The sequence below is a fragment of the Otolemur garnettii genome, unplaced genomic scaffold (assembly GCF_000181295.1).
Source record: "Otolemur garnettii isolate 467f Iridium unplaced genomic scaffold, OtoGar3 scaffold00008, whole genome shotgun sequence".
In the NCBI taxonomy this organism is placed as follows: domain Eukaryota; kingdom Metazoa; phylum Chordata; class Mammalia; order Primates; family Galagidae; genus Otolemur; species Otolemur garnettii.
The window spans coordinates 771,145-787,729 of record NW_003852403.1 but is presented as its reverse complement, the minus strand read 5'-3'; the positions used below and the strand labels follow the sequence as shown (position 1 = coordinate 787,729).

General features: G+C 48.9%; 1 protein-coding gene across 1 annotated transcript in view; it reads right to left on the bottom strand.

Annotated features, from left to right (window-relative positions):
* The window catches only part of GRID1 (glutamate ionotropic receptor delta type subunit 1), a 731,600-nt gene that overhangs the window by 5,873 nt on the left and 709,142 nt on the right, over nt 1-16,585 (bottom strand). The window contains exons 14-15 of the mRNA XM_003783500.1: nt 11,437-11,603; nt 5,164-5,404 (exon numbers count right to left, since the gene is read on the bottom strand). Of these exons, the coding sequence (XP_003783548.1) occupies nt 5,164-5,404; nt 11,437-11,603 (408 nt within the window). The remainder of the gene's footprint in view (nt 1-5,163; nt 5,405-11,436; nt 11,604-16,585) is intronic.

Sequence of the window (16,585 nt, the reverse complement as noted above, 5' to 3'; positions counted from 1 at the left end):
GTTGGTACAGATCAGTGGTTTTCCTCTTTGGCAAGATATCAGAAGCACAAGTGGAGATTTTAGAAATTATGTAGCCCGGATCTCCCTAATATGACCCTTTGGGGAATGAGGCCCAAGCATGTGTATTTCTAAAAAGCTCCAGAATTAATCACCTCTGATGTGCTGTGAGAATTGAAAGCCATCGATCCAGCCGCAATGATTACACAACAGTTTAACATGAATAACGTTTTCTTTATCGGAGCCCAGACTGGTTCATTCGATAAACACTTTTGAGCTTCTGCTACCAGATGAGCTAATGTTCTCGGTAAAGCATCCATCTCGGTCCCTGGCACATAGAAGGTGCTCAATACTTGAATTATATTCATCACCCCTTAATGAGAGCTTCCTCTGTTCCAGAGAGTGGGCAATGGATGGGAAGGCAGAGGTGAGGAGGTGCCGAGACAGGTAGGCAAACAGCTACAGGGGAGGCAGCTGGTGGTGGGGGCAGGCAGGGGTGACTTTGCCAGTGAGCTGGTTTTGAGAGGGACAGAAGCATATGAGAAATGTTCAGCGCCTCCTTACTGGAAAGTCCTGGGCTGAGGGGTGAGACATGCATGCACATTCCCCTCATCCTCACGCCAAGCCAACCGATCCTGGTGGCTTAGCTGTCACTCCGGGTTTCCTGTGGAAGTGAGACTCTGCAGTTCAGAGCCTGTGAATGCCTAGCCAGGAGCCAGCAGCTGGGAGGCCGGTCCACAGAAGAACACTGTGTCATATCCTTCATTCCTAAAATCCTCTGGATGCAATGTAGGAACATGAGCTCATGCATACAGGCAATGGAAAGCCTAGTGTCCTGGCCCCCAGACGAGCCTGCATCTGTGGGGCAGCAGGTGAACAGAGGTGAACAGATGCGTCATTCACACCCCACCTCTGCCCTTGCCACTCTGAGCCCCATTGCTCCATGGTGAGGATGCTTTCTCTGAATGTTTGTTGAAGAGGGATAAGAAAATGACAGGCAATTTTCCCAGCATAGGGAAAGGGCCCTAAGGAGTATTGTGCTTCCCTGTAATCCTCAGGGACTTGGGTGACAGTAGCCCCTTGGCATGAACCAAGCAATCCCTGTGCCAGATCCTCCTTAGTCACTTTTCCTACTTTCCCTGTTGAATCTTCAGTGCCACACTATTGGTTTGGCATGAACGAAGAGCAGAAATGTGCAGAAAAATCTCTATGTGCAGTTGAAGGATGTATCAATGGAGTGGAGGCGGGCAAAGGTGTGGGATAGAAGGGGAGCCCTCAGATCCAGTCTTTCATAGACAGCAGCGGGTTAGGACCATGCATAGGATGCTGGTCACAGGTCAGAGCAGAGCGGCATCCCAGTCCACCCTGACCTCTATCAGCTCCTGTCTACGATGGATGCAGGGCCAGGGGAGGGCAGGCAAGGCAGGAAGCAACGAAAATTCCAAGCTCCCAGCCCAGTGATGGATGATTCATCCCTCACTCCTCAAGTCATTTCCCATTTGTGCACTTCTCATCTTTATTTCATGAATATTTTATCCTCAGAGCAATGGCTCCACATTCCCCATAAATCTAGTGGGTGGCACTTTACGGCATGTACAGAGCTTGGTGCCCTCACCTGCATTGGGTAACTACATAATCATCTGATTCCCCAGAAAAAATATGAGTTCAAATTCACATGAATATTAAGGGGTTGAACGCACATTACTACTCTCCCCCAAGTAGGTGTCTAGACTCTGAAGACATCCCAGTGTGAGCCATTAAATACAACCTGGGCTCCACCCACAGACAGGTCTTCTTGGCTTTTAAGGAATACAGCCAGTGCCCCTAAATGAAACATTTTAAGATTAACCAGACACACTCTCACCTAATTGCAAATGCTGCTCCATAAAACACAGGCAGCCAGTAGTAACACAAAGTAGCTCTGGATTAAATGCCATCATTTTCCCCCAAAGGTTTTAGGAAATATCCTTCTGAAATACTGCTGTTTTGCCCCTTTTCCTGGTACTTATTCCTTACATGATTAAGTCCAAACCCCTCAGCCTGGTATTTAAGCCTTTGGAGCAGGTCCCCAGCCCCCCCCCCCATTAGCATTCCCAGAGCACCAGGAGGCATGACGACTAGTTTTACTCCAAAGCTGTTCATCCTGCCCCAAATGCAGCTTCTGATCAATCTCATCTCCAGTTCCAGGATTTGTGTCATTCCTTCAATACTCAATCCCAACAGCCCTAAGCCCCAGGAAGTCCCCACTAAGCAGTGCCCTAACCCCTCTGACCCCACCACACCCTGGCTGAGTGGAGACTGCCTGGCCCCAGGCTCTCTGCCGCTGAGGAGGTGAGCTCCCTGAGGGCAGGGCCTGGGTCCCTGCAGGCAGGCTTATTAAAAGAAGAAGCGATAGAAGGAAGAAGAAATTTCATTTGAATACTAGAACCCCATGAAGACAGGAAAAAGATGGAATGCTTCCTTGCAATCCTTCTTGGTGACACCAGAAGGGGCTGGAGGACAGGTGGCCACTGTGCATGTTCAACCTGCTTCTTTAGGAATCCCCTTTCCTGTCTGGAAACTGGCTAGTCACTGGGGCAGGAAGTCCCACATGGTGACAGGAGGACCAACATATTTGTCCTCTGGTATCTGGGATCTTGATCTCATAGAGAAGTCAAAAAAAAATAAATAAATAAAAGAAAGAAAGAAAGAAAGAAAGAAAGAAAGAAAGAAAGAAAGAAAGAAAGAAAAAAGAAAAGAAAGAAAAGATAAGATGTTTTGCTGGCAAAGGAGGAGTTGCTCCTCACAGCCAGGTCATCTCTTGGTTTCTTGGTCACCTGTTCTCTCTTTTCTCTTTTCACCTCCACCTTCCTATGTCTCTCCATCTCACCAGCAATCCATCTCTCTCTCTCTCTCTCTCTCTCTCACTCTCTCTCTCTGTCTCTCTCTCTCTTTTTAAAACAAAAAAATTAATTCTGGGTCATCCAGACTGAAACTCTCACTAACTAAAGGTTCTGAGGGATGTGACTAAGAAGCAGACAAGGATGTCTGATCCAAAGGACAACCTCTCACTGGGGACTGAGGCTGAGTCAGTGTCCCTGCCCACACCTGCTGAGGATGGCCCCTTTGTGTCACTGCCATACTCATCTACCTGGAGAGTCTGCTCTGCTCCCATGACCCAAGGGGCATTTGCACAGAGAAGGTCAGGCTGAAGACTTAGGGAAATAAACAAAACCCCCAACACACAATATGGGCAGCAGGCACAACATGGGTCACCTAGTGGGCCTGTTTGTCCCGCCCTCCCTGTCCTTGCTGGGCCCGCAGGGTGGCTCTGGGACCACCACGTGCTGGCTGCCTGCTGATGCCTCTGGGCACACAGACCTGGGTGGCAACAAGCAGGAGAGAGTGCCCTGGGCATGGCATGAAAGGGACTGACGTGATGCGTGGGCTGAAGAGGGGAGATGTTTGTGGCCCTTCCTTGAATCTACTCATCATAATAATTCACTGTCCCTCTTGGTGACTTCTTTCCTTTTTACAGACAGAGTCTCAAGCTGTCACCATAGGTATAGTGCCATGGTGTCATCATAGCTCATAGAGACCCCCAACTCTTGAGATCAAGCAATCCTCTTGCTTCAATTTTTCTATTTTTTAGTAGAGACAGGGTTTCACTTTTGCTCAGGTTGATCTTGAACTCCTGAGCTCAAGCAATCCACCTGCCTCAGTCTCTCAGAGTGCCAGGATTACAGGCGTGCGCCACCTCACCCAACCCCTCCCGGTGACTTCTTCACACAAAATCCTCTAGTACTTAAAGAAACGTAATCATCAACTATTCTTTCTGTTTCCTCAGATTTCTTCCTTCCTTCTCTCCTGAGCTCCAGGGGTGACAGAAGAGTCAGCCTCTCATTTCCTGACATGAAGGAATACAGAAGGCAGGAGAGGAAGACAGATGTCCCTAGAATGTTTCATATGTACTGGGTCAAACGCTGCCCTCCTTCCAGGGAGAAGAAAGTACAACTCCAGAGAGCTCACTGCCTGGTAAGAATGGGGAGTCAGACAGAGGGAGGGGACCTCCCAGGTCTGTCCTCACCCCCAGCCCACCAGGAACCACCACAGACTGAAGGATGGGGGTGTGGCCCTGTCAGACATCATGGCCACATGGGTTCATCCCGACTGCTCCTCCCTCCACCAACACTCCTGCCTCTGAGACCATTTTATGAACTTCCAATTGTTACCTGAGCCTTCAGGAAAGACAAAAACAAAACAGGAGTGATTTGCAATTTGGCGCTGTTTTTGCTCTTCCTGTCTGACACTGACATCTGTTTGCACCGACAGGATCGGTAAGTGGCGCTATGACTCCAGATGCAGCTGAGGTGTGTAAGGCAGGTGGTGACAGCCTGGCCGGGGGTGTGTGTGTGTGTGTGTGTATGGCCAGGCTGGGGCCTTTCAGCAGGTTTCTGCCAACAGAGAACCATCCCCAAGTGACACTCCTTGCCACCTTCCCTTAGGGGAACTGTCTCCAGGTCTACAAGGAGACCTAGGGGAAAACTTTGTTTAAGGAAGAAAAGATGAGCTTGAAGAAGCACAAAATCCCAATGAGACAGAACTTTGAGGGGCAGATCAGCGTGTGGTTTGTGAACACACAGGGGAGAAAGGTGGCCAAAGACTGAAGTCTGGGCAGGGTTACAGTGTTCCCTGAGCTGGGAGAGCCCAGGAGGGATGCGGGTAAGGTCGGGCCCTGCAATGAAGAGGGAGGGGGGGACAGGAACAGGGATCCCCAACACATGAGAGAGCAGGGCCCACGGCCCCCAGTGAGACGTCAAAGAGAATCAGGAAGGAATGGGGCGCCCCTCTTACCCTACAGGTGGTCTCTCCAGGTCAGGGTGAAGGCACAAGGGCGGGGCAGGGTGGGGAAGGGTTCTCTGGTGCTGCCCGTGTGGTATCTGCTCTATAGATAAATACATGACTTCAGTGGCCATGGCTGGCACTTTAGCACTTTGTTCAAGCATGAAAACATTTTCTTCTTGCTTTAAACACAAAATAAAATCATAACGCAATACTCCAGTATAAAACACTGTTGTCTCCAGACCAGACAAATACTAACTGGAAAGAACCCACCCTCCAAGTGGCCCACTGTGACTCTCCTGCCCCCACGCTACAGAGAGCAGAGGCAGGACCCCAGGTACAGACCTCTTTGGGGGTCTCCTGGTGGCACCGGTTGCTGTTCCACCACAACTCCAGGGCAGCCACCAGGCAGGCCAGGAGGAGGCCGATGGCCAGGATGCAGAAGACCCCGGCGAAGCTGTGCAGCTTGAGGGACTTGCCGTCAGCCTGGGCGCTGGTGTGGCTGGTGAGGTCACAGCGGCCCGTGTGCGGCCACCACTTCTGCTTGAGCACATCCAGGTCCCCTGTGTCCTGCAGCTCCAGTATCCTGCAAGACACAGTCCAGGTGAGCTTTAGCCACTGGCCCTATTGACTGGCGTCCCTGTCATACTGGCCTCACCACAGGCAGCACTGCCATCGGCCTAGTAGCTTCTGACCCAGCTCTTTCCCTCCTGCTGCAAGCTGAGTACTGGTCCCCAAACACCAGGCTTCGTCACTCCCTTTCTTAATACCCCGGCCCTCTCTCACACCCTGTCCCGATGCCCATGCTTAAAGTCCAACAGCAAAGCACACACATCCCAGTGATGGCAGCAAGAGCTCAGGATAAAAACAGGAAAGGCAGAAATGAAGGATGCAAACAGACTGTGGATTTAGGATATCCATGATCACAAAAACGCTTTCCTTCAGACTTCAGTAACTAACTACATTCTAAGTCTCTCCCAATAGAATTAATGAAAATCATTCATTCATCTATTTGATTTGAGGAACTTTAACACTGTGCCAAGTGTGATGTTCAATACTGCAGAGCTTACCGTCTAGAGACAAAAATACCAACCCTAAACACTATTAGAGCAATCAGTGTGCAGACAGAAGCTGTGATTCATATGGCAAAATGAGAGCAGAGGTTTAGGAGATGGCACGCTGGGGAGGGCGGCACAGACTCGGGGATTAGGGAAAACCTCACTGAGGAGGTGACAGTTAAGCAGAATATAAAGGGTGACTAATGACAAAATAGCTCACACTGGTCTAGCATGTTCTGTGTGCTGGGGAGTATCCTCCATCCTTAGAAAATAGTGTCAAATCCTCATGTCAACCCTTTGAGATGCTTATTTCTATTTTCCCGTTTCTTACAGAGATAGAAATCAAGGCACAGAGAGGTGAAATATCTTGGCAAATCTGAGGCTAGCATTCAACTAGGGAAGGGAAGAACCTTCCTAAGACTAAAGCCATAGGTGACAGTCTTGTCATGTGCTGAGTATGTTGAAGAAGCTGAAATATGGCTGGTGAGGCCACAGAGCGCCCTGAGGAGGAGCACGGTACCAGGTAGAGATAGTGGGGCAGGCCGATCCCAGAACATGGGCTCCAGAGGGCAAGAGGGGAAGTCTGGATTTTATCTTTCATGCAAAAGTGGGGCACCTCCTGCTGCTGGTATATCCCCCATGGTGGTTTTCTTCTATTGTGTATTTTGGGGATTCCCTTTGTAACCCAGGAGTCTTAACAGTGAACATGGCAGCTGGTGGCATGTAGACACCAAACCTTCAAGCTTTTCCATTTGGGGCGTGAAGTTCTTAAATCCTGGTCCCTGGTGATATATTCAGCTAATGAATAAGGACCCGTTTATCCGTCTGAGTGTGCACAGTTAGAGGGAGCAGTTCTTCATAGCGAGGAGAAGCTCACTAACAATTGGAGGGTTGAGCAGTGCCCACTCTACACCTGCAACGCAGACCAGTTGTGACCACAGGCCTGGGGCTGTGCTAATTCTCAGGCATGGGTTTGTGGCTGGTGGAGACAAAGAGTCCCAGCCCTAAGGGGGCTCCCCTGACTCACCAGCATTGTAGAACCAGCATGGATGGCCTCTCACTGGCTGAGAACAGCCTGGCTTAGTGCAAAGATCAGGCTTTAGGGCACCTGACTTCAGCCATGTCTCCCTATCCCAGAGATTTGCCCCTGCTAAACTTCAGCACTTTCATTTTTGCAGCATGGACCACTGATCCCTCGGGACAGAGGCTGTGCGGTACTTTCTGTATTTTCCCCTGAACAAGCAAGCACAGGGGCTGGCACAGCTAAGGCTATAAACAGGTGTTTGTTGTGTCACTAAATGCAGGAATGTATTAACTGAATAATGAAAACCTAACAAAAATGGCTAATTAAGATATTGATATGGTGTACATCAAGGGCTCCGGGCACTGATAATCATGAAAGACGTAGAACGTGGCTGTGCATGCAGGGACTTGGACTTGGTTGCCAAGATTAATACATGATGTGTGGTTTGGGGTCATGTTTAGGATGTTCCCGAGTGCCACAGATCTCTCACATGCCACCTTGCATGGTTAAGTGGACAGCTACAGGGTGTCACTACCTCTCATGGCTCAGAGTAGGTCAGGAAAAGCTGCATGTCTGCACGTCCACTGGTCTTAATCTGCCTTTTCTGGTAGGGGCAAGTAGTCTGGGCCTGCTGCCAGTTATGAGAACCCAGGACCAGGTATCCAAGACATTAGCCCCTTTGAGAAAGCCAGCAGTTGAATAACTAGCAGACTATGGAGAGACAGCAGAGTTTTGTGTTTAATCCAGGCCATGAACCTTTCAAATATAGCTCTCTCACCACTAAAATGTGAGGTTGTAATAAATGCACCTACCTCACAAGATTATTGGGACGAAATGCAAAGAGGGAACGCATGCAGCCCATTAGTTCAAGATCTGACAGGTAATAAGAGTTTCATAAAAGTGGGTAAGTGGTTGACGGTCTTACGGTCTCATGACCATATAGACCAGCAGCCCCAGTGCTAACACGAGTGACTGTGTATTGAGAACACAGTAGGAACTGATCATTTTACACTATTTGAGTCCTCATAGCAGCCCGCAAATTGGTTCTTAGTGAGTCTATATTATGACTTGAAGACCTGAGGCTCAGAATTGAGATGACTTGCCCACAGTTGCCATTAGAAGGGGGCAACGCTGCTCACCATAGCTAGGTCATCCTAACCCTAGTGGACAAGCTCTTTCTAGAACAGCAGGCTGTTCTCTGAGGGACAAGCTCTGGCCTAGGGGACAACGAAGCTCCAGCCAGGCCATGATTGATTATGGGATCAGATCCCTACTGCTCTGCTCCCGTGCCACATTGGGCAGGCTGCTTAACGGTACCGACTGCCTCTTCTTCCTGCTCCGTACAGTCACGTGCACTTATCATGCCCACTCCTATTCTAGACAGAATGCACAGCAATGTCTAGGAAGAAAAGCACAGAATAAAACAAAGACAAACAGACACATGAAAAAGGAAATTTAAATACAGAAGCGACAGAGGAAAGACAAACAAGTCACAGATTCACAACGACTTTGAGAATGAGGCTGGACGAATGCAAGTGCTAATAATCCATATCCCTGCTTACGCGAGCAAGCCAGAGCGATAATAGCCACTTCCTGGAGCCAGGTGTTCCATTTTTCAGACAGATATAATTGCAAGTGCTTATCTTTGTTCAATAGTTGTGGTGCCAGCTACACAGTAGGTGCTCAATAAGTGGCTATTAAGTTGCTCAGCATTTATTGAATGTCTACTCCGCATGCTGTGGTCTGCAAGCCTCTTACCGCATATAACCCTCGCCACACACACATGCACGCAAGCATACATACACACCCTTACACTCTGTCCTCTGCCCAAGCAAAGGAATGTATCTATAGCCAAGGAAACAGTTTAGTTCCCAGGATAAAGGGTTGCTGCCTTTGCAGATATGCTGAGATCGGCTATTTATACCAGGCCCCATTTCCTGCATTGTTCCCTGGACATCCCTTTCACTCCTCCAAGGCATGCCCTGGCTAAGGGCAGCTCACAGTGCTGTGTGCACCACACCACAGAGCCTCTTGAAGAACCAGTGGCAGGAGGGGACAGTGGCTCATGCCTGTAAGGCTAGTGCTCTGAGAGGCCGAGACAGGAGGAGCACTCGAAGAGTTCATAACCAGCCTGAGCAAGTGTAAGACCCCGTCTGTAAAAAAACAAAAATATTGGCAGCAGTCCGTGGGCAACCTGAGCCCTAGGGTTCCCCTAGAAGTAGACACCTGTCTGCCAGAAGAGAGAGTGATCCCAACCCCAGAGGAGACGTGCCATGGAGGAAGATGAGGACACCGTGGGAGGCCAGCACAGCTCTCTGGGGACATTTCATTATAGTCACGGAGCGCAGGCCTTCTGATGAAAGCAAATAGAGATAAATAAACCACTTCTTCCCAAACAACATGGAAACTGGACTAGCTACTTTTGATTGTGGTGATCACTCTGGCAGGAAAAGCGGCCTACAGGTTCTCTTTTGGGAGACATTTTGCACTGGGACCTCCCGGTCAGCGAGGGGACAGGTAGTGGGCAGGCCTGTTCCACAGTAGCCTGCTCTCTGCGACCCTGCTCCCCATGCTGATCCTGATCCATTGTCCTCTGTAGCCACACAAAAGACTCGTGATTCCTTCAGCCTCTGCCAGCCTTATGATATTGGAGGTGGACAGCCACATGTCTCCCCGCTCACCTCCGCCTTCTCCAGGCCGAGTATTTTCAGGTCCTCCTTTGACCCACATGAGCACCTTCCGTCCTGATTCCGTTTGGCAGAGACCCAAGCCCCCGGCTGACATCTGCCCTCTCCTCCGCAGCGTGTCTACATTCACTTTGGCAGATATGTAGGGCATATCTGAGCCGGGTGTGCACAGGGACCCTGATCTTCCTTCACCGGGGCCCCTGGCCTCCATGAGCACTGTCTTGGGGCATATTAGCCATCCTGGTATTGCCGCTGTGTTGGCCCCAGGGGCTTCCTTGCCATCTGTCCTAGAGAGATGCTCACAGGTCGATGGGCTGTGGAATAGCCCTGAGCCTCCCATCTTGGAAAATCAACGGGTGTAAACCTCAAGAACACCAACGTGCTATAAATCCTGGGGAGAAGCTGCGCTTATTCATGCCTTTAATCCGAGCAATTGATAAATCACTACTCCTCCTTCCCTCTTGTCATCTCTCTCTGCTCCAGGGAGCAGAGGGAGGAACAGAATGTACACTTGATTAAATCTAAGAGAAAACCCCAAAGCCTCATTTACCTTAATTAATCCTACTCTTTTTTGCAGTTTTGCAAACAAAACACTGAATAGACTGGCCGCAGGCCCTCCTCCTTGGCCTCTCCTGGTTGGAGCCAAGGCTCAGGTATTCACGGGCAGAAGGGCACAAGGGTAGGACATCTAGAAGGGTAGAAGGTAGGAGAAGACGGGTGACAGGGGTAGGACCCACAGGGAGTAGGAGAAGGAGGGTGGGAGGGCTGGGAGATCCAGCAAGAGCAGAGGCACAGCACTGGGGCTCAGAGACCTGGATTCCACTCCCAGCTCCGACAGCCGCTGGCTGAGCCCCCCGGGTGTCAGAGTGACTCTCTCTAAACTACAGGATATTTGAAGAATGGTTTCAAAGTACTCTTACCTTCTAAACAGATACTCCTTAGTGTGAATTCATGTGTTAATTGGACAGTCAAGGCTGCCCCCAAGCCTGGCATGGTGCAGTCCCTTCCCCTTGGATGTTTCCACCTCATTTTGGATTTAGGAGGACCAAGGCAGAGCCTGTCCTTGGGGCTTCCTCACTGGGCGCTGCAGTTCCACTCCCTCTGCCCAGGAGGATGCCAGGTAACAGATTTGTGCAGAAGAGGGCTGGGGCATCCCTGGGGGCAGGAGCACCTGCAGGCAGCCTGGCTACTGGAACAGGCCACTGAGCAGCCCTTTCCTTTCCCTTTTACTCTCTCTGGCTAAAGCCAGCTCTCCCACCCCCGAAGACCACCTCTCCTGCAACCGGGATGCTCCTGCCCTAAAATCAGTAGCCCCCAACCAGCCACATGCAGGCGAATATGGAGACAGTCTGCTTCTCTGACCCTACTTGGTTGTTTAAGTCTCTGCATTGGCTACGGCCACTTTGCAGATACATTCATCCGTAAAAGGGGTAAGTAGGCCCTTATCAGAGCTATTCATTATTCCTTTTTCTGGCTCACACCTAATCATCCTTTGGGCGTCAGGTGTCACCTCTTCTGGGAAGTCCTCCCAGGTATCCTCCTCTGTCCCCCCAACCCCTGCACCCTGAAAATGTCATCTCATGGATGCCCTGGGCTGACACTGCCTGCTCATATCACAGTCCCCACAGAGACCATATATCTTCACGGGAAGGGATCATGTACTTCCTCTTTATATCCCAGCACTGAGTACAGGGCCTGGCACAGGGGCTAGGAGGGGGAATACGTGGCATTACAGAGTTGGTGCCTGGGAATACTCAAGGAATAGATGAGTCTGTGTTGGCTCTTCTCTCCTGAGAGAAAGCTATTCTCCTGCCCTCAAGTGCTGTGTCACCAGGCTGCCCACGCCTACCTCTGGGAGAAGAGGTCCCTGTAGGGGCTGCCATGCTGCAGAGCGATGCCATAGCCCTTGCTGCTGACGCTGTTGCCAATGACCGTCACTGAGCAGTCGTCGTCTGTCAGGGCTGCGTACTCCACCACGGCCACATCCCACAGAAAGGCGTAATTCCCCTTCTTTGCCTGAAAGACCAAAATCACCACGAAGTCAGGCAGGCCTGGCCTGCTGTGTTAGTTATGAGCAGTGAGGCCTCTCAGTGGGGGGATGGAAAGGACCCATCATCATGGTCCTCCTGCCCATCAGACAGCAGCATCAGCGCTCCTACCATTTGCTGGCCTGCAAATGCCACCGTGAGTTGATGCCACCTGTTTTGGTTGGATATCAAAGATACCCAGGCACAGCTCCGACTACAGCTCGTCTCACAGAGAGGGGAAGGGCAGGCGAGCTGGAGGTAGGCTGTAAGACTAGAATCCTGGCAGCAGTGGCATGGGCCTATGTCCCAGATTGGGGGGCTCACCCTTGGAAAGTGCAGAAAGTCTAACCCTAGAGGATTGAGATTCTCAGATCAGAAATGTAGAGGTGCATAATAGTGTAGTGGTGAGGAAGAAGATGCCTCTTGGGAAACACTGTCCCTAGGGGGAAAGGAAAATAGGACAATTTATTTTACTATTTCTACTTAGGACTCGACTAAGCCCTGCTTAAGGTGAACATGGACTATGGCCCTGAGTTCAGTGCCTCCAAACAGTGGTGACTTCATATCAAGCAAGAGCACATGCCTAAAGCTTCTGGGCACTGGGAAGAGCTGCAAGGACAGGGCCCCAGTTGTTACGTGCCATGCCAGGCTTCTGCCACTTGCCTTTCACTGCACACACATGTGTACAAACACACATGCGCACACATGCATGCGTTCATGTTCACATGCACACACACACATGCCTGTTCACATACACATGCACCCAGAGGAGCAGGTTTCCAGAGTCAGCATCTCCGTCTCAGAGCAGTGGCTGCAGATTGTCCCATTAGGAACTTGCCCAAGGCCACAGTTAAAGTCCTACCCCATGACACCCACCCACAACAGCGTTCAGTTCTATCTTGAGCCAAAGTTCCAACTCTGCCTGGAGTTTGGGTACTCAGAGGGAATGCAAGCTCCTTGATCTCTGGGAGGAGATGCAAACTAGACATTGTCACTTCACTGTCTTAAAATAGAGCATAGTGCTGTGAATGCAGAAGAGTGCCTACTTTTAATTCTGTAGGGAGCTCACAGACATCTCTTTGCCTTCCCTTCCCTCTTACCATGGTGCGTATGAGACACTGAAGGACCTCAGTAGGGGTTTGGTGTTAGGGCTGATATATCACAGACAACAGCACGTCAAGCTGGCAAGCTACAACTGTATTGGCATTATCAAGGGCATTGTCCCTGCCCCCTGCCTTGGTTCAGTTGACTCTTCATGTCCACTGAGATCATCCAAAGAGTGGCACAGCTGCTTAGATGAAGCTAGCCTGGATTTTATTTCTTTCAAGATCTGAAAGACCCATGGCCTAAGATGGCTCATTTTCTTGTTAGAAGTTCTCCATCAGAGGGATTTGGGAACAGAGTGTGACCTCCTCAGTGGGAAGAGTCTGCTCCAAGCCATTCACACAAATTTTCCCAACAACCTTGTAAGAAATAGCACACACCTATGCCAACCATTGACTTGCACCTCAGGGAATAATCCCAATACTACAACAAAGCTCCATTCCTCAACCAATCCAAATTCAGGAATCCTAAAAGACATTGACCCAGGTTGCAAAATTACACACATCTCTCTCCCTGCAATGTAGGAAGATAACTGTCTTTGAAATTCTTTCCTTCAGGCAAACAAGTTTTCTCATGAAAAGATATAAATTTTCAACCTCTTAGTAACCAAGTTTCTCAGCAAAATGTTGACTTACGACCTAATATTTGGCTTCAGTCAGACTTTGGAGCATTTCACATCCATGCTCACGATTCAACATGACAATCAGACATTGTTATTTGTACGATTTCCAAAGGGCATGTCATGTTGAAGGAAGAATTAAGATCAGGTTCATGTCTATCTTTCAAGTGATGTTCTAAGAAGGAAAACAAAATCCACTGGTTCAGATCGTGTGAAAACTGACTGAGGAAAGCCTGACCTGGCCACTCTAATGGGGCACTCGGCTTGCTTCAAGGCACAGCTTGGGCTCTGAGGCAGGCGAGCACAGCTGAGTGAAAGGATCTGCGTAGATAGTCCCACATGCCTAAGCTGAGAAGGAGGAAACATCTGGAAGGGTTGACAGCAAAGACTCAGCCTGAGACCCCCGCTAACCAGAAAGGGAGTCAAGAAGAGAGGACCAAGTTGGAATCTCCTTGACCTATAAGGAATATAAGAAATTTCCTTGACCTAATAAGAAATATAAGTAACACATTATATTTCTTATTCATTTTTTAAGGCATACAGACCTATAAGGAATATAAGAAATTTCCTTGACCTAATAAGAAATATAAGTAACACATTATATTTCTTATTCATTTTTTAAGGCATACAGTTTCACTGTTGTCCAGCCTGGACTGACACTCCTGGGCTCCACCCAAGTAGCCGGGACCACAGGAGCATGACATGGCTGCCATTGTGCTTCTTGTGTCTGCTTGAGAAAGCACATGGCTGGATTCCTAATCTACCCAACAACAGCAGAGCAGGAGGACCTCTTGGAGAGGGTGGGGTAGCACATTCTGTGATGGGGACCAAAACCAGAAGCTCCCACTGCAGTGGGATGGGCCAATTTCTAGCTCTGTCATTATGAAACGTGTCTTCTTCACTTCCTTGGTACCCCAGAGCTTCCTCGGCCCTTCCTCTGAGCCCCACGCTGAGCAGAATGCTGTGCCCAAACCTCTGGGGCCCCACAACCATCAGTTTCCACAAGAACTTCTGTTACCTTACAGACATCCCCCAGTCCTTCTGTGTGAGGCAGAGAAGCCTTCTGAGGTCTGACCCTGCCGTCAGGCCAAACCACAGATTATGGTTTCATCACCTTTAGAGAGATCCTCTTCGTGTTCTTTTGCAGAACAATCTCTATCCCCCTCCCATTAAAACAAAAAACAACCTGAACTCTACATTTCTGCTTCTTACTTCTGGGATTAGAAACATTTTTACACATAATCCCTAAATATTATGAATTCACCTCTTTATTTTGTGCTGCTTATCTGCAGGCGTGGCTCCCCCATAAATGGGGGCAAGGAATATAACTAGCATCTGCCCCCTGGAGATCCGAGCATGTCCTCTCTTCCTCACCCCTCTCATCACAAGCTCACCCTCCTCCTGCTCGAGTGTCAGCATCCCCCTGCTTCTGCTCTCAATCTCGTCCCTGGGCTCTAGTGTCACCGGGAGGGCATGTGTATCCCTCTCCCTCCATTTTCCATCCCCTTCAACTCTTCTTCAGAGACCTCTCATAGACAGAGTTGTTTGCCATTTCCTATTTGTATTTACCCTTTTCTGTTGAAGGTTGTTTCCAGGCTCTCGGGAAGACAGAGCACAGGCAGGAATCTAGCTCCTTGCAACTTTGTGGCACAGGCTGGTGGTGCTTGTGGAGGGAGAAGGGTGAGCTCAGTCACCTCCCTAAAGGGGTCCTGGACTCCCTTGGGCAAAGGTCCCAACAGATCTTTCAATTTTCTATTTTTGCAATCATGCCTTTCATACCAGCCTTTCTCCCTTGTGTCTCCCAGCACTGCCCCATCCCTAACTCCTGAGGAACTCTGGGGACCCGGGGAGGAGAGGTCTGAAGGCAGGCATGTAGGTGGTGCTGCTTACAGATAGATCATCAACATTCATTTCATAATTTCTGAAAAATGAAAGGGAGCCCAGAGATTTGGATTCTGCTACTTATATAAAACAAACACTGTACTTTATCCTTCAGCAGGTTAAATCACCTTTATCTGGCTAGCCTATTTATGATAATAAATGTGTCCTGAATTTCCAGTCACTGACTTACCACGTATCAGTGCCTTGGAATGTGGCTGTTGGAAAGTTAGGCTGGAGATAAGCTGTCAACACAATCGAGCCTCCCTCCAGCCCTCCGCTCTGAGCAGAGCCTGGGTGGTCACAGAACCACCACTGCCCAGTCCCTTTTGACCTAAGAGAGCCCTTTGGAACTAATTCGGAGGCTCTAGCCTAGGCTTCCTCCAGGAGCAACAACATATTTACAGATCATCCAAGGAAGTGGAAGTCTGAAAGTTACCATGGCCTAGAAACGTAATTTGGCTACTCACACGGTGCTATTTGTTTTCAATTGATAATATCCAGCGGTGAAGAGAGCGTGACAAAACAGACATGATCCTTCCTGGTTTTGGCATCACAGAATGCTACAGCCTTTCAGAGAGTAATGTGATAACACAGAACATGGCTGTGTAAGGCTGCTCATGTCTTTTCTCTAAAAAATGAGAGTTTAAATGAAAAAAGTAACCCAAATACATCTACAATGTATGACAAATATTCTAAATCTAGAGTAGGCGCTTAAGCAAGCATGCCAATAGTTTAAATACTTAGTGTAAGGGAAATAATTTCACAAATGATGGTTCATGCATGTGATACCATTTTAGGTAAAGAGAGGAATTATAAAGACTTTGCAGGAAAAAAGATATAGATATAGTCACACACAGGGTGTCCATAAAGTTCACGTGCAATTTAAAAAACTATATATATGTGTATGGATACACACATACACGTACTTAGTGAAAGGAAATAATAGGATGGACACACAATTATTGATGGACACAGTATTATTGCTGTTCCGTGAAATGTAACATTCCAGAACAGACAGGATCATTACTTAACTAAGGGGCATAAGTGATGGTTCTTAAGACAAATTGGTGAAAATGCTTTCTTTAATTTTGCTTTACAGTCAGCTCTGTCACACACCACATGGGCACCAAATCTGATCTGGCCCCACCTCAGGTGCCCCTGCTTCCACTGGAGCTGTGCTGGACACAGAGGCCTGGCAGAGCTCTCAAACCTCTTCAGGACACTAGCTCCCTGACAGCTCCCAAGCACTTGGGAAAGTCGCTCTGACATCCTTGGCCTGCTTCTAAACATTTGGCTTCATTTCATTCTCTTCTTTCCCTAAAAGAAACAAAAAAGAAGAGAAAACAAAAGAAAGAAAAAAAAAAAAA